We start from the raw sequence: 19,445 nt of genomic DNA on the forward strand, positions 1-19,445 counted from the left end.
GCTACTGCGGAAAATTTAGTCCGACATTGTTCAGCTGGACGGTGACAGACCGATAGAATCCTTTGTTTCGAAGAAAAAACTAAGATCTCTATACGTGGCGAAGGAGACAGGTACCGGTAGAAAAATCGATGACTGCATCTTCGTGTGTCATCTGACATCGTTGACTATGTGTGTATACCCAATCTCCTGCCCTCACCAGGAGTTCATTGTAGTGTACTGGTAGAAAAAGGTGGATTTGCAAAAATAAACGTTATAAGTTAAATTAAAAATTGAATTATCCATTGGGAAGGCTTGATTTAGGGCATATTTGGATCCACCCAACTAAATTTTAGCTCACTAAAATTTTAAAGCCAAACTTTAGGCAACTAAACTTCAGCTAGGGTGTTTGGATCCTCCAGCTAACAGACCCAGCTAAGATTTAGCTGGCTTTACCTGTGTTCAAACAGCTAAACTCAGCTAAATTTTAATTGGTCTTTTAGCTGGACCGCTTGGATCCCTGACAACTAAATTTAGCCAGCTAAAATTTAGTTGGTAGATCCAAACGAACTCTTATTATCAGAAAATGATACAGTGCTTCAGTCAATTTTCTTGAATTACGGCACTTACGGTACTTCTGAATGCTGATGAATAATGGATTTTCTATTCATCTATCGGGCGATTGTTTCTCTTCTTTTAATATATATCAATTTTCTTCTCTGTCATATTTATGTGCAAGATATATTAATTTCATCACGTCGTCCACATGGATCTGAGTAGAAACGCCATAATTAAAAACTTAGACACAAATTTGTGTGATGCGTGCATGTGTGCTTTTGTTTGGCACAGTTTTAGCTTTGGGTATTACTAGCTCTATAAGATCTCGTGAACATATAAGATCTCGTGAACATTTAATGACCACAAGATAAGATGCTATTTCGAAGAAACTTTCACATTAACGCTTCTCCAAGGAACCTTGGCCCACTTCCGGGAAATTAAGAATGGAATGGTACGGCAACCATATTTTATTGATAAGCAATAATGCTCCTGTCACGTAAATGTCCCAGCACTTTTCCATCCGCCATCCTTCCACTTGAAGCTTTACTACTCCCCAAACCCTACAAATACTAGCTCCTGTCACGTAAATAATGGTATACCAACCATGATATTGCCTTTGCAGAAGCAGAACTACAAATGCCATTGAGTTCATCATTAGCATTTCATTCCTTCTTGATCGGTTCTTAGTCCTGAAAGCACAATAATGAAGCTGCAGCGGCATCTTTCCAATAAGGGGAAGCTGTCGAGCGCCGATAGGGACCTGCTCATCTTCATGCCAAGGAAGAAGCTGTCTATGCTCAGCGTCGGTTCAGCTGCCCTGGAGAAGTGCAGGGAGTTCTGGCGAGGCCTCACCAGTGGTGGCTTCGCCGTGGTGCGTCGTCGACACGCCGATGACTACTTCAGGGGGAGCTACGAGTTCTCGTGCACGGCAACGCCGATCAATTTACCTGCAAAGACGACTACGAATGGCCGTGGACGGCGGCGGCGTCTGCCACCCTGCGTCGGCGGCAAGCAAGCGCAGGAGATGCTGGAGCGCATGGCGCCAGGGAGAGGATGGTCGCCCGAGCGCTCTCCAGGACCCGGAGCTGGGAACGAGATCGACGGCCTGGCCGAGGAGTTCATCAGGAGGTTCTACGAGCAGCTGAGGATGCAGAGGGTGGACGAGCTCCAGGTGGAGCACGAGACAAGGGCTCGGAGAGCCTCACCTGGCTCTCTCTGTTCCAGTGATGTAAACGGCCTATATACGTAATATTTCAGCGTTTCTTTTTTTCTTAGAAATACTATTTCAGAGTTTCATTATGTAAGGAGTGTGTTTATGTCGTTTTGTATGATGGAGACATGGAGTGTCAGGTCTTCGACGTCATTTCATTTAGTTTCTGTTTGTATGAGGATAGTGGTGGTTTATTTGCTGCTTGCTTTGACCAACCAAGGGCTCGCTAGTTTGCTTTGACCAACACGGCCTGCACTGCTGGCCTGCTGCCTAGGGGGGCTCATATACCCCATACGTCTTCTTCCTCCACCATCTCTCCCTCTCTCTCTTTCCCTCGCCATCCATGGACACAAATTGGGTTGGCATGAAGTGAAAGTGACATGAGGGATCGGGATCACAATGGACCATGGTGGGCCGAAATGGCAAGTGTTAGACGATTGAAGATAGGGCCAATCGGTGCTTCACTTCGAGATAAAACTATATTTTTAATTTTGTATTGTTAAATTTGCGCACTGGTGTACGAAGCCAGGGCAAAAATTGCTCTTTTCTCTGTTGTAATTCAGACTAGAAATAGAACTAGATTTTTATTTTAAAATTTGTGTGCACTCTTGAATAAATATTTGGTTGCGCCCACGCAACTGAATAAACAAAGTTTTTTAAATACTGTCATAATTTATCTTTTTGTCCAACAAAATGTGGGCCTGGAAGGTATCTTGCATCAGGTCCAGGTACTTAATTACCGGGAAGCTTTGCCGCTTTTCCAACAACGAAGTTCTAATAAGCGCACGAGCACCCTAAAACATTAAATTGATTTAACTTTTAATTTGTAAATCACATGCCCCGACGCGAGCCTGACCCGCCCATAGCCCAAATTTGATGCCTAGTGGGACTAAAGCCTCATTTGGCATAGTTTCTCCGGCTTCAGTTTCATCTACCGTAGCATCCTGTAGCGCTACCGTAGCATGAAGCCGCAGGAGCCACGTTTTACAGCTTCACCGGCTTCTCCCCCCCGCGCAGTGTAGCACCTCGAGGTTCGTTTTAGCTTCGCGCTAGCACAGTTCCGTACAGTACCGCGCTAATATAGCGCGAAGCTCAAGCTCTTCCAAGCGGAGCGGTGCCAAAGGAGCCCTAAGGTGGATATGCATTTTAGGCCCAAAACAAATCCGTGCTCAGTTCAAGATACATGTAAATGTAATGGCATGAAATTTTTCAAGATGCTCCCACACGCCAAGAGCCTGGACATGCATGCTTTCGTGCCTTCGTGGTACCGGACGTTAAACTATCCCGAAACTCAACATGTTTACAAACACATCTACCAGACTGTAGGAAAATTAGAACGTTGCATATCCGATGAAAATTTATCCAAATGTCTACATTTAAGTTTCAGAAAAAATTGAAACTGGCACATCACGGATGTACTTTGCTGCAAAAGTTTATGTTCAGGATTGTTCTAGATTATTCATACGAAATGACAAATTTCGAGGGAACCTGCACTGATGACAGAACTTTTCATTTTCGTATATGAATTAAACTAGAATGAATTTGAACATCAACTTTTGCAACAAAGTTTACCAAGACATGAACTATGGATGTGTCAAGTTTAAAATTTCTAAAAACTTCTGTGGATAAATTTCAGGTTTTCAGGACTTGTTCTATTTTCACTGGACATGCACCAAAATTAGAATAACAACAATACTAGAACGGAACAATCTACCAAGTACGTTAAGACATTGCCGCCCTGGCATGGAAAAGAAATTGTAAACTCGTAAATCCCTTGCTTTTCGACCCTCCAAGCCGCAGATACTATCGTATCAATCCGAGCAGCAAAAATTGGATGGTCCAACAATGGAACATTTGAATTGCGCGTGCTATTATGCAAAACTGACAGTCAGCAGAGCAGCATACACCCTAGAGCATTCTAACTACTTTCGCTTCAGAAAATTGCTATCAAGCAAAGAGTACAAGATAAATCATCACAATACCACAATGGAATAAAAGCAACCCTGAATTTTAATTCACTGCAATTCTCAACATTATATTTTGTCTACAAAGAACCGCGGCGAACAGACACGACTTATTAAGTTTACGGAAAAAAAATGTACCTTTAACCTTTAATCTTACGATGTAAAAACGGAATAACTGCCATCAAAAGTGCTCAAACTGAGAAAGTTTTGCCTCACTAAGTTCTCTGCTCTAACTGAATAAATAAGGTAACCCCTCCCTCTAGTTTTTTCATCTATGACTCCCGGCAGAGTATCACACTGGTGTCCAAAACTTCATAGCTTACCAGACCGCAGCCTTACACCCGGTCTCTACCGACGGCCCCCAGGCTTCCTTGCAGCTGGAGCCTGCTCGTCCTCATCAGATTCAACATCTCCGTACTGCCAGATCCGCAGCCGTTCCTTCTTTGCTTTCTCCTGGAACTGCTCCAGGTTCTGGAGAGCCGTCTTCCTCTCCCTAGTGTCCCACCTCTTGCTCCTTTCAAGCCGGGCAAGCCCTTCCTGTAGATACAGGCAGAGTAGGTAATATCAGAAATTAAGGCCTGGTCATAATTCGGAAGCAACTCCTCTGCAGGGCGCCCTCTGACTTTGGGCCACTGACAGGTGGGTCCGGGTCCACATGTCAGTGACACAAAATCACACCCTACTACGGCAGGAGCCCTGTCTCATAATACAGCTTTTCACATAGGTTTGGCAAGAAAATGAACATATGTTTCTTTGCTCTGAGTAGTCAGGAATGAACATATGTTCATTGGCATTTTGTACAGCACATATATATCTTTGCTAACTAGTTAGCAAGAAGCCATCTATCTTCAAACATGGATGCAAGTAGGAATGCTCTACCATACGTGGACAAAAGTTATGTAGCAAGTAGTTATCTTCAAAGCTAACAAGGACAAAGTGCGCATGCATGCATTCAACTATGGTTTGCAGGTGTGATGCCCCAGGTTTAGCCAGGAAATTATAATGTTTTGTTTCTCAAATAGTATTGCGAACAAAAGGTGCCTAGGGAAACATGCACAATCAACATTCCATCCACAACACTGTCAATCTGATGCCAATGGTTTTCCTAACTACCCTAAGCACAACTACATGGCAGTCTTTCTAGAAGACTCAAACAGCATAGAAGGAATCAATGAAAGCAATTAACTTGAAGTACTTACTTAGGCAAATAAATGCAGATAGATAATATTACCTTCGTTCTTCAATATATGAAGTCTGCACCAAGCTAATTATTGTCCTAAACGTCATATATTTTAGAACGGGGGGAGTATATGATGTTTCTTGTTTGCTTTCAAGGTTCAAATCAGCATTGCCCATGGAAAGTCATGTTCTCTTAAACGATTCACATATTTCAAAATAAATCAAATGCTATGCTATGAAGAACACCAAAAGACTAGTTGAAAATAAAGTGAAGTAGTCAGTAGAGCACAAACCTCAAGCATGGTAGCATTTATGCTACTTTCCGTCTCTGCATCAACAAGAGTTACAATGAGAACATTTCCTGTTCCTTGTCCTTTTGATTTTCCCCCAGAAGTATCACGGTCTTCAATCATTGCCCGGTATTGCTTTGAGCTACTGAGCAAACATTCACTCAGATACTCTGCTGCTTCCTGACCAAAGTCATCCTCTAGACTGGGCACTTTTATGAAAGCAAGGCTGCACAGCTGAGCAAGAGCAGGAGACGAGGAAATAGATGGGTCCACAGGTCGCAAACGGCTGTAGGGAACCACCTCTTGGTTGCCATAGTCAATATAGAATACTTCAAACTTGTCATTTGGAGATTCTACAGCACGAGGTCCATTTACAATCTGCACAAGCCATGAGAGGACTTAATAATGAAATCGCTACAATGACCAGGTGCCAATTTGCGCATAAAGTTTAAACTAAGGTGTGATAACAAGGTTCAAACATAAGCATGACAGACCTGCAGATGCACAAATAAAAATAATCCCAATATAAGTGACAATATATTGTTACAGTATGTTGGCACTTGGTCATAGAGGAGAAGAAATTTCAGTAGGGTCCTAGAGTATAAGCTACTAAGACATAATTCAACTATGACTTAGGTAACCGTACACATACCATAGCTCTGTTCCAGGAGTTGTCGAGGCTAAATTGTGCGAGGACTATCTCTCCCTTCACAGGATTAAAAGCACCAATGACAGGAGCATCTTTAAGTTTCAAAGATGCAAGCTGCTGTTGAATTGAAGCCACTCTCTGGTCACCCACTGTCTGAACATAGAACTTCCCACCACCAAGAACTTCAGTGACAACCACCTAAATAGCGTCAAGTCAAGGAGTTAGATTTCCCCCTATAAATGGAGTGTTTGTTTCAATAATATCTTTCATGAACAAACCTTAAGAATTTCCTTTTGCTTAGATTCAGGTGTGGATCCGTTGGAAGCCTCTTCACCCTCAACATAATTCTCCCATATCTTGAAAAGTTGAGTGTCAGTAATGGTCTTCCCTTTTGTATACCTTAGGAAGAAAAACAAAAGCTTACCTTAAGTTTTTGTTGCTTTGCGGACTGCTCAGCTCTAGTTAGGACATATGCATCAGAGATCCTATCCAAGCCAAATGAACTCAGCTTGGCCAGGCCAGCTTCCAAAAGTACAGAGCCCATGTTGGTCTTGGACTCCCACAGCGAACCTATGAATGTTCCTGTTCTATCAACAGCTTCAACCTCTATCTGCGTGTATCAATTGCACCCTTCAGAAACTGAAAACGGGCATATGAAGACAAAGAAGACAAATAAAATTGTACCTCCACATCACGTTGTAGTATTCTTCTCCTCATCAAAGCAATAGCTTCATCTGAGTATGGCTCGCCTTTACCAGGGCACCGAACACCAGATAATGAGAAGGCAATACTGCAAGTCTCCTTAGGAATTGTTAGTTTGAATCGATGGCCACTAAAAACATATTCAACGACGGCAGAATGTCTTCTGTTCCTTTGCAAGAAGGGAAGGAAATCTTTGGCCTTCTTTGCAGATACCTAACCATACAAGAACCATACTGATAGGTTAGTGCATAAGAAATTTAAAATCAAACTAATGGAACAAGAGAAGATGACTTACCGTTGTTAAATCTGTTATGTGCATCACAGGAGATTCTTTTAGAGAATGCACTCCTTTCTTTGCTTTCTCAGCCCGTGATTCAGCTGCTAATAAAGCATCATAATAGTGTGACCTTTCTTCATAATCCCTGTGTTTAGATGTTTTAGCAAAGCCTCGTGAGAGCAAAAGCTCAGCAATATTAACTCCAGGCTGGCTGGCAGAGCTCGGAGTAGAAGACACGTCATCTCCATCAGTCTGCGAAGGTGAACCCAGAAAAACTGAACCATAATCTAAAACTCTGGTATCAGCCGCGTTTGCTGTGGGAGCAGCATTCTGTCCGTCCACAGTGCTAATCCTTCGAGAGTATTCCATTTCAACAGCCACCTGAAAATGAAATAAAGGGGGGAACTCAATTAGTTTTCAACTACAGATCAATGTTTTTATAATAAACTAAAAACTTCAGCCAGATTATCACAAGACCATCTACATACTTGCTTGCCAATCAACCTCGTGCGCAAGAACTCCTTAGCTTCACGAGCAAAATTGTCAGGCTTCTCATCCCTACGAGCATTGCCCATCCTAGGAGCTCTAATGCTTGAGAGATTAACCCGACGTTCGGCTGAAGGACTACCATATGGAGCAGCATCATCAGCTACAATAATGCAATCCCCACTCACAACCTCTACAACCTGTCAAGAGATCAGCATGAAAGAAATTAGTTACAATCATGCAATTATGTGACCATGATGAATACACAATATCATTGAGAAAGCAAGACATACTTTTCCAGTAAATTTCTGATCATGGATGGGCTTTGAGTTTGTCACCGGTGGCTTAAAGCCTGTCCAGATTCTCAACTGATCCTTTTTAGCCTGAAGTTCTGCGTTCTTCAACTTTATTTTGACTTCAACATCAAGCATATTAGCACTCCACTCAACATACTTTGCAAGACCCTGTAACAGTAAGGTTGGCACATAAATTTTTAATGCGGTCACATTTAACAATTTAAGAATGTGATTATGACTGGCACATAAATTTTTATGCATTCAAATACAACAATTTAATGTAAGAATGTGATGATGCCTGGTACGATGCATACTCAAAAAAACTATATGGACAAATAATTGGTCATACATTTTCAACAAGCTCGAGGGCCAAGTCCTTCGCAGCCTCTCCATCAGGGTAATACACAGAGCCAATTATATTACTAAAGCTGTCTGTGCCTTCCACCACAATACGCACCTAGAATTTTTTTTTGTAAGGGAAAGTTAAGCAAAGTAACACAATAAATTCTTCATGCAGGAGAGGAAGATAAAAATCAGAGGAGATAGCTTACATCTCTGTTGAGAACTCTAGTCTCTGTGAAGTGCTTGGCTTCTCTTCCATACCTATCTGGTGGAATTTCAGCAGAAGCTGCAGATGCAGCAAGTCTTTGCGCTGTAGTCAGTTGAGCAGGTGCTCCCTCAGAATCTTCACCATTTGCACCATTAGCAGTACCATCCGTTTCAGCAACAACAGTAGGTGCTGATGAGCGCCTCCCCATGGATGGAGCCTAGATTTATTTCCAATTAATATTTACCTTATAAGCATGAAAGAAAATAACATCAAATTATGAGAAGCATACCTGTACTCCAGCAACATATATCTGCACAAACTGGAAACTAGGGAGCAAGTACACACGAACGGTGCTGCCATCGCGAACTTGTTCAACAATGGCCTTCAAACTCTTGCCTTTATTTTCAACCGCAAAACCCTTTGCATCAAAACCACTTGCTTCACCAATTGCAGATGGCGGAAGATCTCTTATGGACTCTTCAGCAGAACCAGGTTCCTGAAGTGTATGTAGATGTGTACAACAGCAAAATCAGGAAAGACATTCATCTCATGCAATACAAAAGAAGTTGACCACAGAAATGAAAAACTGCTAACCTTGCTCCAACGACCAACACCCTGTTGCTTGGCAACTTCCTCCAACCTTAGCAGCTCAGTAAGGTATGGATTTTGTTCACCCCCCTTGGGGCCTTGCTCCTTTACCTGATTAAGCAAATAGAAGAAGAAATCAATAACACGTCTAGTGCAATAAATACAACAAAGAAACTTGATAAAGAAAGTAAAATGGCCCTTACCCTTGCCCATCCAGCAGAAACTACCGAGTATGCAACATTCTTGTCACCAAGATAAACAGTACCAAATTCTCGTCCAATATTGGGAGCTGTATAATCCACTCTGAACGTGACCTCCTATAACAGCAGATTATAATTTTATGTTGTCCAAAAAAAAGGAACTTATGAATACAATGAATTATATGTGAGTTCGGAAAAGAAAAGAAGTCCAAATGTAGCACCTTGCCAATGCAAAGCTTTCTCAGAAACTCTCTGCTTTCCCATGCAAAGGGCTCATCCACTCCACCACGGCGAGCCTAGAACACCATGAACTTTCGATGTGAATTAGGAAGCCCAAAAAATGAAAAACTTCAGGAATGAGTGGAGTAAAGAAGCTACAGCTGATGCTAAGTAAATATTCCTAAGTTGAAAGTTCCATAATAAAAATGCAACCAAACATGATTACTTAAGAATTGTACATTTCCATTAGTCCGCAAGCATAACTTGAAAACCTAGTTGACCTAGAACAAACCAATAATTTCCACCAAATTCATGAAACAAATTAAACTGAGGTTAGGTGAAAACGCCAAACGGTATCCTACATTACCAACAAAGATTTCAGGAAGTGCAGATTGAAACTTACCAGCCTTGGGGCCATAAGGTAGGACAGGGTGATGGACTTCTCAGGTGGGATCTCAGCCTTTGTGCTTCCCATGATGAGTAGACAATCCCCTGATGTCACAGCCTTCACCTTACCCCTCAACCATCCTGACGCTCCTGTGTTGGTCGCCATGACAGCAGCTTAGACCCTGCAATCAAACAAAAAAGATGAGCATTTATTACTACATTCGAGTAATCTAATATAGTCTTGTTTCCTATCATATCCGGTAACTCTCATTTTTCCAATATTTGGATTTTACAGACCATAAGTAGATAAAATGGTGAAAATGGCAAATATATGCAGATATTTGATTGGAACAATCTCAGTTTTATATACAAATGAATTCAAGTAATCCTAAGACTGCGTTTTCACGGTCACACAATAGCAGCCACTCCACTTGGCATCAAACAATAAAGAAGAATAAACAACAGGGCTGCATGTATTGAAAGGGAAACTGAAATCTCAGCAGAGAGCGTCACAGGTATGCAGGGACGTGAAATGCGCAGGTTGACAGTCCATGACCTCCCGCTTTTATCCTACACAGGAATTATTGAGCACGAGCAGGTTTCTCTAAAGGGGAACACGGAAAGAATTGCACACGAAAGATTTGGCCCACCCCTACCCCCCAAATACCCGCAAGAGTCCAAACCACCCACTCCCGGGAGGTCACGCGAAACCGGCCACCTTTCTGCCACGGCGCAAAAGCGCGGCAGAGCAGCAGGGCAATGCGCTCACAAGTCAGAGCGCTTAAATCCAAATCCAATCCTAACAAAATCTAATCCACAGTCCACCCTCTAAGCCATGCACAGCTGCGACCGTACACGCAAGCGCAGATCTGGCGCCGGCGCCACATAAACCCGCGCGATCCCGGAGAATTCCGGCCTCGGCGAGCCGGACACCGGGCAGAGCAGGCCGCGCCGCATCGAATCAAGCGCGGGCCACGGCGGCAACGCCCAGATCGGGCCGGGAAGCGGTCCCAAACGCCCAGATCTGCGAGGTAACCCACCCAAGCCGCCACGAAACCGAGCGCGCGCATCGGGATCAGGAGAGAGGGAGCTCACCTGGCCTCGGCGGGATCGCCCCAACGCGGCGAGAGGCGGAGGTAGATCTGGGCGACCGGATAAGGCGCGGGGTACCTCCGCGGGCCTCCGCTCCGGCTTCGTTACACGGGCACGGGGGGTGAGCGCCCCTCTCGCCGGCGCGGCGGCGAGGCGAGGGGCAGGGGTGGGAGCGCGTGAGGTTTTTGGGGTGTAGCGAGTGGCGAAATGAGGGAGAGGAGGGGAGAGCCGGAGAAGCGACTGGGGGAGAAGGGAGGTGGTTTATAGGGAGCGGGGGCGAGCGGGCCGGGGCGCGACGCCACGCGAGCGAGGTGGAGAAGCAGCAGGCCGGTTCGGCTTGGTCGGGGTCCCGCCCCGCCCCGTCCGCGTGCGCCCCCGCCCGGCGCCCGCCTCATGGATGGATGGGCATGGGCTCGGGCTCGAGCTCGACCAGGAGGGGAGGGCTGCCCGCCGCTCGCTTTCACGGAAATGGACGTGGAGTTTGTTGGGAGGCGCGAGATCCGACGGCAGCAGCGGAGCTGGAAAGGGTAATCTGCCGTGCAGGCCGGGCTGCTGATTTGTTCTGTTCTTCGTGGTAAGAGCAGGACACGGCGGGTGAGGTCAAAGGTACAAGGTTCGGTCATGGCGTGTCCTAGCGGCTAGCTTTTGCTTCCTGCAATTCGTTTAGGTTGAGGTGATCTGATTGGGGTTTTGCAGGAGTACCGCGACTGCTAAGGATGACCTATGATACTTCCCTCCCACCTCTTTGGCCAGGGAGGGACGAAAGAGAGGAGCATGATACGGTGGTGTGGTGATGATAATGATAAAATTGCTGTAATGGTGCATATGGTCAATAGTTGTCAGGGAAAGATGGAGGTAGAAGAAAAGTTGCAATTCATTCTACGCAATAAGGAGGGAAGACGACAAGTGCGTGACCGTTAGACCGTTAATTCAACTGAAAAAGCTATTCTACGAATGTATTTTAATTAATGTGAATATATATATATACTTACACTCACTAAATCTCTCAATTAACGGACGCTGACTCTCATTACTAAATCTCCCAAGCAACGGACGCTGACTCTCATTAAGTAATGTCTTTAGAATAACACAAAAGGTGATGCACAACTTGAATTAAATAACAAAATTGACATGTTATATGTCATTACATGAATATAAAACTGTGATTCAACTAAATCTGGAAAGCAACTTTGGGAATGTAACATAATAAATCAATGATATGATATCTATCCAAAAGTACATAGATAATAGATATTACCAAAAATCAAATCAAAATGAAACCATGCCAAAGCACAATAGAGAACAACTAAATTTAAAACAGAAATTAAAATGACATTGCAAATTATATTTTATTCGAATTTTGAATTTTGAATCTGAACTTGGTTTTTGATTCTAGTTACTAATTTCGATACGATATTGACAAATACGGTATTGCATATCTCAAGATGAAAAGAAACAAAAGGATGTAAATTGGTTGAATATAACAACATACATCTCAATTAATGCAAAATTAGCCAGTGTTGTTGGATGGTAATGATATTACCACCTATGAACAAAATTACCTTTATGGTGTGATGTGGAGTGACTTATCTACTTTTGGACGGTCTACTACATTATTGTTTATTTTATAGAAAGTTGTTTATTTGTTAAAGATCTCATTATGCATTTTTATAATTAAATCATCGAGGCATTTATGTCTTTTACATTCGTTTAGCTTGAGCTTCTATCAAACACTTATTTTGTTTCAAGGGGCTGCCCACAAGTTGTTGCTCATGCTTGTTTTTGTCCATTAGATAGCTTTAAGGAGTTCATGGTAGGTGCTCTCTTCAAGGAAAAATAAATCATGTTTCTAGAAAAAATAAATCTTGTATTTGGTGCCATGTTTTTTATATAAATGAGCATACTAATGACTACAAAATACTTTTGTAGTCAACAATGCAATTCACCCAGACTAGCAAACTAATATGGCTCGTTGTTGTGATGCATGGTGGTCGGATGCACAGATATTGGAGCAATAAGTAATGCATGCCATTTATTCAAAAAATTCAGGGATACTTGAGCAATCATGGAGAACATGAGATGCAAAAACAATCTTTTGTTGACGATTGCCTCATGCATCAATGCCTTCTCTATATCTAATATCTACAAATAGCTTTGTGACTCCCCTAGTCCCCTGTCATCTTATTTAGTCCAGCTTGTTAAGCTCCTTTGCAGATGCTTAAATGTTTGCAAGTATCTTTTCCTGTTTCCTTTTGCCCTGAGAACTAGGTGGTTCTTAATTACCAAAAATAGTTGCGACTTACTAGGGTGCTATTGTTTTTCTACGGGTTCGTTATTAGAACCTCGAAGATGATTTAGGAGGAACTAGGTTGTGGCATGTTGGTCCAAACCTGGCCACATCTTAAACAGTAATGTTTGGCCAAAATTAGCTAGTACTTTGTCTTGTTGCTTCACCTTGAGCACCCTATATAACCTTAGTCCAGTATCTCACTTGTCATGGGCATATTTTCTTATTTGTTTGCCTAAACATGTGGCAAAGTTGCTAAATATCCTAGGATATGCCTTGGTTTGGTTGGTATTAAAGTTTGAAAATAAATACTGTTAAATTCGGAGATAAATTTGTAGTCACTTGTCAAAGCACTAGCACTAAAATGCTTTAGTGTGCTTGTTTCGTTTTTCATATATACTAGAGGTGTCATTAGAAATTACTGGACGTGGGATTTGGATCATGTTATAGTTGGGCTGCTCATCGCAAATGAGCTTTTAGCATGGAATGATGAATTAAACTTTGGCCTATAATGGCATGGCACGAACGCAAAGCTCTCCGTCTCAGTACCTTGGCAATTTGGACGGCGCGTCACGACATCTTGAGCAACTGGCAACAACAATAGGAACAAACTGATATCTTTTAGCCTTTACATCTGCTACGAACTATGTGGCACGGACACTGTGTGAAGAAATTATGTTTGACAACATTATAGATAAATTCTGTTTTAATAACATCTTATGATGTGGCACGATAAGATGACGGTACGATGAGTCATGAACCGTGTTTGGTCCTAGCCGGAGGCGCGACCAGAGCGACGACGGTCACGCTCGAAATTGGACAATTCTGCCTTTAGCCGGTCTACTCGACGACGGTCACACTCGAAATTGGCCACAACCCAGCCGGTCTACTTGCAGGTTGCAGCGAAAAGGACACTTCAATCTCGTTGCAAGCAAGCGAAGAGAGGTCGTCGATGATCTCGAGATCCCCAGATCTCTTTAAGTTCCGCGGCGTCGTGAGCCCACGAAACCACCGCTCTTTCCACCACCGCCACCCCCCGCCCCCTCCCGCCCCCACCATGTCCGACCTCCGCCCGCCGGAGCACCAGGTCGCCGGCCACCGCGCCTCCGCCAACAAGCTGGGCCCGCTCGTCGACGGCTCCGGCCTCTTCTACAAGCCGCTCCAGGCCGGGGACCGCGGGGAGCAGGAGCGCGCCTTCTACGAGGCGTTCTCCGCCCACGCCGCCGTCCCGCCCCGCATCCGGGACGCCTTCTTCCCGCGGTTCCACGGCACGCGCCTCCTCCCCACCGAGGCGCGGCCCGGGGAGCCGCACCCGCACCTCGTCCTCGACGACCTCCTCGCCGGCCTCCAGGCGCCCTCCGTCGCCGACATCAAGATCGGCTCCATCACGTGGCCGCCGAGCTCACCGGAGCCCTACGTCGCCAAGTGCCTTGCCAAGGACCGCGGGACCACCAGCGTCCTCCTCGGCTTCCGCGTCTCCGGCGTCCGGGTCGTCGCCCCCGGGGGCGCCGTGTGGCGCCCGGAGCGCCCGGAGCTCAAGGCGCTGGGCACCGCCGGCGTTCGCCGCGTGCTCCGGCGCTACGTGTCGTCCGTTTCCGGCGAGGTGGCGGACTGCGCTCTCGCCGCGGCGGTGTACGGCGGGGAAGGGGGAGTCTTGTCGCAGCTGCGCGAGCTGAAGGCGTGGTTCGAGGAGCAGACTCTGTTCCACTTCTACTCGGCCTCGATTCTTCTGGGCTATGACGCCAATGCAGTGTCAGCGACCGGAGCTGGGGGCGGGGTGAGGGTGAAGTTGGTGGACTTTGCTCATGTCGCTGAGGGTGATGGGGTGATTGATCACAACTTCCTGGGTGGGCTCTGCTCGCTGATCAAGTTCATTTCTGACATTGTTTCGGAGGCTCCTGAGACGCCGCCATTGGCTCCTTAACAGGAGAAGATCTTGGCGTATGGGAGTTGATGACAAAGGTAAGGCTCTCCCTATATATGTTAATTGTTCCTTCTGTTTGTTAGATTTGCTGCTTTATATGGATGATGATAGTAGATATAGGTTCAAGGATGTAAAGTGGAAAGGGAACTTTGTTCATGGGTTAGATGTTGTCTTGCTATGGGAGGGGGAGATAAAGCAAAAGGAAAGGTTTTCTGATGTCACTTGCCATCAAATCGGCAACGATGCTCTATATTCTATATAAGAGATTATAATATTGTCACTTGAACAAAAGCTAGGACGCCAAAAGAAATAATTGATTATGCATCTGGAGATGTTAGTGGAAGATTGTGGTTGCTTTAGGCATCTCCAACAACTATAAAAAGGTAAAGATGATAAGAACAAGCTATTCACAAATGAAGACATTTGTTCTGAATACCTTTTTTCTTTACTTGATTATTGAGTAGTATGTGTAACATGAATATAATTCAGGTAGGGGGAATCAGACTCTTGGAAACGGAGTATATTGTTACACAGCCTCCAAATCTTTAATTGATTCTTAAAATTATTATTATTTATTTCTGTTGATATTGGTGTCTTGGTGATAGATTTGACCCTTCGAAGTTTGGTGTCTATGTTATACACTGAATAGAAGCCCCAACGAGTAATGAGGTTTCCCATTAAGGCAAAAATACAACGGTTTCAATCTAGCTATGTTAGGCATCTAATGCTCGAATCATTCATGCTTACTCAATAAGAAGGATAAGATATGTCTAAAGAATATCTTGATGTTGACCTCAGTGGCTATATGCCTACTGATATGGACTGAAGTAAATTGCATTTATGTTCTAGTCAAATAACTCCTACTTTTTTTGGCACACTCCTCATGATCTATTCCATGTTGAACGTACCATTGGTGTGAATTTCATAATCTTTATTCCAGCACTTGCGTAGATCCTACTTTTTCTTATTTTAAGGAGATAAGGATAGCACATAGCAGTACCAGTACATCAGCTTCTATATATAAAGTTATAGAAAGTAATAAATTTTTTAACGATTTGTATTGCTAACCCTGTATCCTTTTGTTAAAAAAAATCAGTAAATCCTAGTATTCTCATTATATCTTGATAATGGGAAAGGACAAGTATGTCGCTGCTTTGCACTAGGGTAATGAAAATAATTATTTTTGAGAAACAATAAAAGGTAATTTTTATTCATTCTGTAGGTCTCCTGAGTATTACACTTACCTTGCTGTTGATAGATATTAGTGTACAGGCTCTTCTCATCATCGGGGAAGTATATAGCAATCCTGATAAGTGTGGAAGTTGCTGTAGCATTAATAGTTACTTCTCTTCTGATAATTTACTGTATCATCAATGCTTACATGTTAGATTGTTCCAGTAGCATTTTGCATTAAAATCGATGTTGATGATTGATGTTATTTTCTTTGATTCTGCTTATGTTCCTAATTAATAGAATTGTCAAATGTAAGATCTGGTGAATGCAGTGGTCCTGCACTCATTATAATTGGACTTCTTGGTTGATTTATTTACAAAGATAAAGCTAAGTTTGATAAGAAATCCCATAGTAATTAGGTAAATGTACATTTGAGACATGAGGTCTTTTGAGACAGTATTGATGTATAAAAAGCAAGAAGAAACTGAAGCAACAAACAAGTCTTTGCCCACATTAAGGACAGCAGGATTCTAAACAGAAGCCTGAATTAGAATTATGCTATATTGTCTGATTGAGGTGCTAGGCAATTTTTTTGGGCACTGCATTTAATGCCCTTTGAAATGTGAGGGAGGGTACTAGTGATGGATCGTGTTAATGTTATAAACAACCAGCGGAAGGTTTATTTGTTGGTGTTTCAGGATTTGCCACCCAAATGTCAGCGAGAAATCCAGGAAATTCCCGACTTTTAGTGCTTGTGATATTTTCCGTGCATGATCTCAGTTACTTGAAGTAAGTTGTGTGACTTTGCGACTGGGATAGCAACTTCTGTTCAGAATTATTTAGTCATATTTTGGGTGTTTGACACCACAGATGTTACTTTGTAGGATGTTATATTTATCTGCATCCTTGAATGTAAGTGGTTTATGAGTCTCAATCAATTATCATTTTGCTTAGCTAACTTTAGACCAGGCCCTGCAAAGATGGCTACGCTCATGAGTCATAAGAAGAACGTTTGATCCTTATTGCTCCTATTTGCTCGTGATTGATAAGTAGAACAATACATCATAATTTTTGTTCCTTCTTTTACCGTTTGGTTTATCACTACTTGACGTACAATGCTGTTTGTCTTGCAGGCGTAAAGTTTTGTCCCAAAAGGAAACCTCCGAGCTGCAGCTGCTGGTTGTGGAAATGCGAGACGAGTCAGCTCAGCCGGTTGCCTCCTTCCCTGCAAACATACGGCAACATGTACCTTTTTGAAACCCGATCTTCTGAATACGGTTGAGCTGATTGCATAATGAAAACCCAGAGGTCACCACTCTCCTGGTGAACATTGAGACGCGTGCAATGCAGGCGTGTTGATCCAGCAAACATTACCAGTCCCGTTCTGCTTTGGTGCTTGCCGTGCCTGTCCCTGTCCGAGCATATCTTTTTTTTTTGCTTCTCTGAGCCTCTGAGGCGAAGATTGCATGCATGTTACGGGGCAGTGCCAGCCGTTGAGTAGCTAAGCACGTTCCGCTTAAAAAAATCCTATCTGCTGTCACGCCTTCTTGATCAGGTGGGTGGTTAACGATAACTTGATACTCCGTATGATGCTACTAGGGTGGCACTGCCGTCTGCATTGCTGCTGTTCAGTTAGAGCACCAGCAGCGTATATCCTTTTGACGAAGTAGCACCAAGGACACGTCACGAAGATAAAGTTTGAGTTGTTTGGTCCAGCGTGAAGCTTTTCCTAGACGTGCCCAGCCAAATAAAAAAAAAATCATCATCCAACTTTTATCCTCACTCTCCCACCAATCCCAGCAGACCAACTACAGGTAACTTGTTTCAAAAAAAAATATACTATGCTTGCAGCATCCGGTGCAAAATCCAGCACGCTGCTAGGGAGGTGCTTCCCGGCGCCTAAGCCTCCAGCGTGGAGCACCCTCAGAATACTACTCTCTTTCCTCGGAGCACCCTCAAAAAACTAACACCGGAGCTGCTTGCATGACTCTCCGTACAATGTGTATGAAATGTAGTGGCAGGTGTGCCCCAGTTCAGCTCTACCACTTAGCAGGTCCACATGTCAGCCTCAATACGGCCGGATTTTATTTATTTTTTGGAAAAGACTAGCACAATCCCCGGATTTTATTTGCGGCGCTGGTAGGTCCCGAACGTCGATCGCACCTTCCGTTGCAATATTAAAATAAAACATCTGAAATATAAAAAAATTGTAAGATTGCAATATTGAAAAATTGCGAAAAAGAATAGTTCAATGTAAACATCGTATTCTGAGAAAAAAATTTCCGCCGCAATATCGAACACATGTTTCTTGCAACGTTCCTAAATAAAAATCACCGTATGATAGGTTGAGATTGATCATAGTAAAATACTAAAATACAAACACTGCAACATCAAAAATTAATAGATGAAAAACCAAAATAAACTATTGCAACATTCGCACATATCTAAGCACCAGTAACATTAAAAAATCTCAACTGCAACATTATGAAGTACCCATTGCAACATGCTAAAATCTCTACTACAACATCATAAAATATCTATGGTAACGTGATCACCCGGTACTTCCCTACCACAGCCTTCACTCCTCCAATACAACCTTGCGGAGCTGACCACTATAGCCGCCGCCTAGAGCTCGTTCGGCGGCCGTCGCGGCTCACCCTCACCACATGGGAGTGGTGGCCGGCATGGGGCCCGAAGTCGTCACGCCACCGCAGTTCAGACGCGAGGTCGTGTCGAGATACATGCGCGCGAGCGCCCGCAGGCTAGAGAGAGACGGCGCTGGGGAGCTTGTGTGGTTCAAGAAGAAAGATGGACGAGAGGATAATAAGGAGCGGACAGCATCTGTCGACTGACCGCGGTGACCGATTTTTCTATTGCATCTGACGTTCTTTACGAAGCATTTATGGGGGATGCCCTCGATCCGACAGAGGAAATGAAACCAGTTCCGGATACAGAACAAAAGCAAATTACACGCCGGCGGAAGAAGTAAGCTGGCTGGCATCATCCAAAATTAAAATTTTCTTCTTCGTCAGTCAGGCATGGAGTGTATCAGAGCGCGCCTGCCGCCCGGGCGCGTAGTGCGAGCAGGTAGCAGTTTCTTTTTTTTTTTTGAGAAGAGCAGGTAGCAGTTGGCTGGTTGCTCGCCTGAAGCACATGAATCCGGTGCCTCCGTCAGGTTGGCGCCTGCGTCTGGCTTTCAGGCCTTCAGGGCCGGTAATCGGTATGGCCGTCTCGCGGGCCTGCTACATTTGGTTCCGCATAGGAGTTATCGCCTCGATCCCTAGCTCCTAGAATCTGGCTACGACCCTACTGCTTGCTATCAATGCCCCTTGCTGATAGAATTCGGACAGGCGACAGGGGCAAGGGCGATGGGCGACGGGATCGACTAGCTGCCGTTGAAGAGCGAGCGGACAGGCAAAGCCGTGTGCCATACAGTAG

The 19,445-nt window shown here is 44.1% G+C and overlaps 3 protein-coding genes across 3 annotated transcripts; 2 read left to right on the top strand and 1 right to left on the bottom strand.

Annotated features, from left to right (window-relative positions):
* Nucleotides 1–1,102: 1,102 nt before the first annotated feature.
* Nucleotides 1,103–1,976, top strand: LOC112877797. Its single transcript, XM_025942170.1, has one exon. It carries the CDS (start codon nt 1,238–1,240, stop codon nt 1,781–1,783), a length of 546 nt encoding a protein of 181 aa, XP_025797955.1. The 5' UTR covers nt 1,103–1,237; the 3' UTR covers nt 1,784–1,976.
* A 1,755-nt stretch (nt 1,977–3,731) lies between these two features.
* On the bottom strand, nt 3,732–10,870 carry LOC112883945 (ribonuclease TUDOR 1-like). The gene is made up of 17 exons (XM_025949221.1): nt 10,627–10,870; nt 9,548–9,713; nt 9,147–9,221; nt 8,929–9,042; nt 8,732–8,836; nt 8,427–8,633; nt 8,139–8,354; nt 7,937–8,044; nt 7,585–7,755; nt 7,294–7,491; nt 6,824–7,186; nt 6,511–6,741; nt 6,251–6,436; nt 6,105–6,182; nt 5,830–6,024; nt 5,181–5,555; nt 3,732–4,245 (listed from the first exon to the last, which is right to left on the bottom strand). The coding sequence occupies exons 2-17, from the start codon at nt 9,695–9,697 to the stop codon at nt 4,057–4,059; spliced, it is 2,961 nt and encodes a 986-aa protein (XP_025805006.1). The 5' UTR covers nt 9,698–9,713; nt 10,627–10,870; the 3' UTR covers nt 3,732–4,056.
* Nucleotides 10,871–13,556: 2,686 nt separating this feature from the next.
* On the top strand, nt 13,557–17,404 carry LOC112874040 (inositol polyphosphate multikinase IPK2-like). The gene is made up of 2 exons (XM_025937194.1): nt 13,557–14,872; nt 17,141–17,404. The coding sequence occupies exon 1, from the start codon at nt 13,863–13,865 to the stop codon at nt 14,832–14,834; it is 972 nt and encodes a 323-aa protein (XP_025792979.1). The 5' UTR covers nt 13,557–13,862; the 3' UTR covers nt 14,835–14,872; nt 17,141–17,404.
* The last annotated feature ends 2,041 nt before the right edge of the window (nt 17,405–19,445 follow it).

The sequence above is a fragment of the Panicum hallii genome, chromosome 1, assembly GCF_002211085.1.
Source record: "Panicum hallii strain FIL2 chromosome 1, PHallii_v3.1, whole genome shotgun sequence".
In the NCBI taxonomy this organism is placed as follows: domain Eukaryota; kingdom Viridiplantae; phylum Streptophyta; class Magnoliopsida; order Poales; family Poaceae; genus Panicum; species Panicum hallii.

Excerpts from the sequence above, each read along its gene's own strand:
- LOC112883945 (XM_025949221.1), bottom strand. The coding sequence starts at position 9,697 with ATGGCGACCAACACAGGAGCGTCAGGATGGTTGAGGGGTAAGGTGAAG. Across the intron at positions 8,355-8,426 it reads TATATGTTGCTGGAGTACAG|GCTCCATCCATGGGGAGGCG; the intron begins GTATGCTTCTCA and ends AAATAAATCTAG. Across the intron at positions 8,045-8,138 it reads CTAGAGTTCTCAACAGAGAT|GTGCGTATTGTGGTGGAAGG; the intron begins GTAAGCTATCTC and ends AAAAAATTCTAG.
- LOC112874040 (XM_025937194.1), top strand. The coding sequence starts at position 13,863 with ATGATCTCGAGATCCCCAGATCTCTTTAAGTTCCGCGGCGTCGTGAGC.
- LOC112877797 (XM_025942170.1), top strand. The coding sequence starts at position 1,238 with ATGAAGCTGCAGCGGCATCTTTCCAATAAGGGGAAGCTGTCGAGCGCC.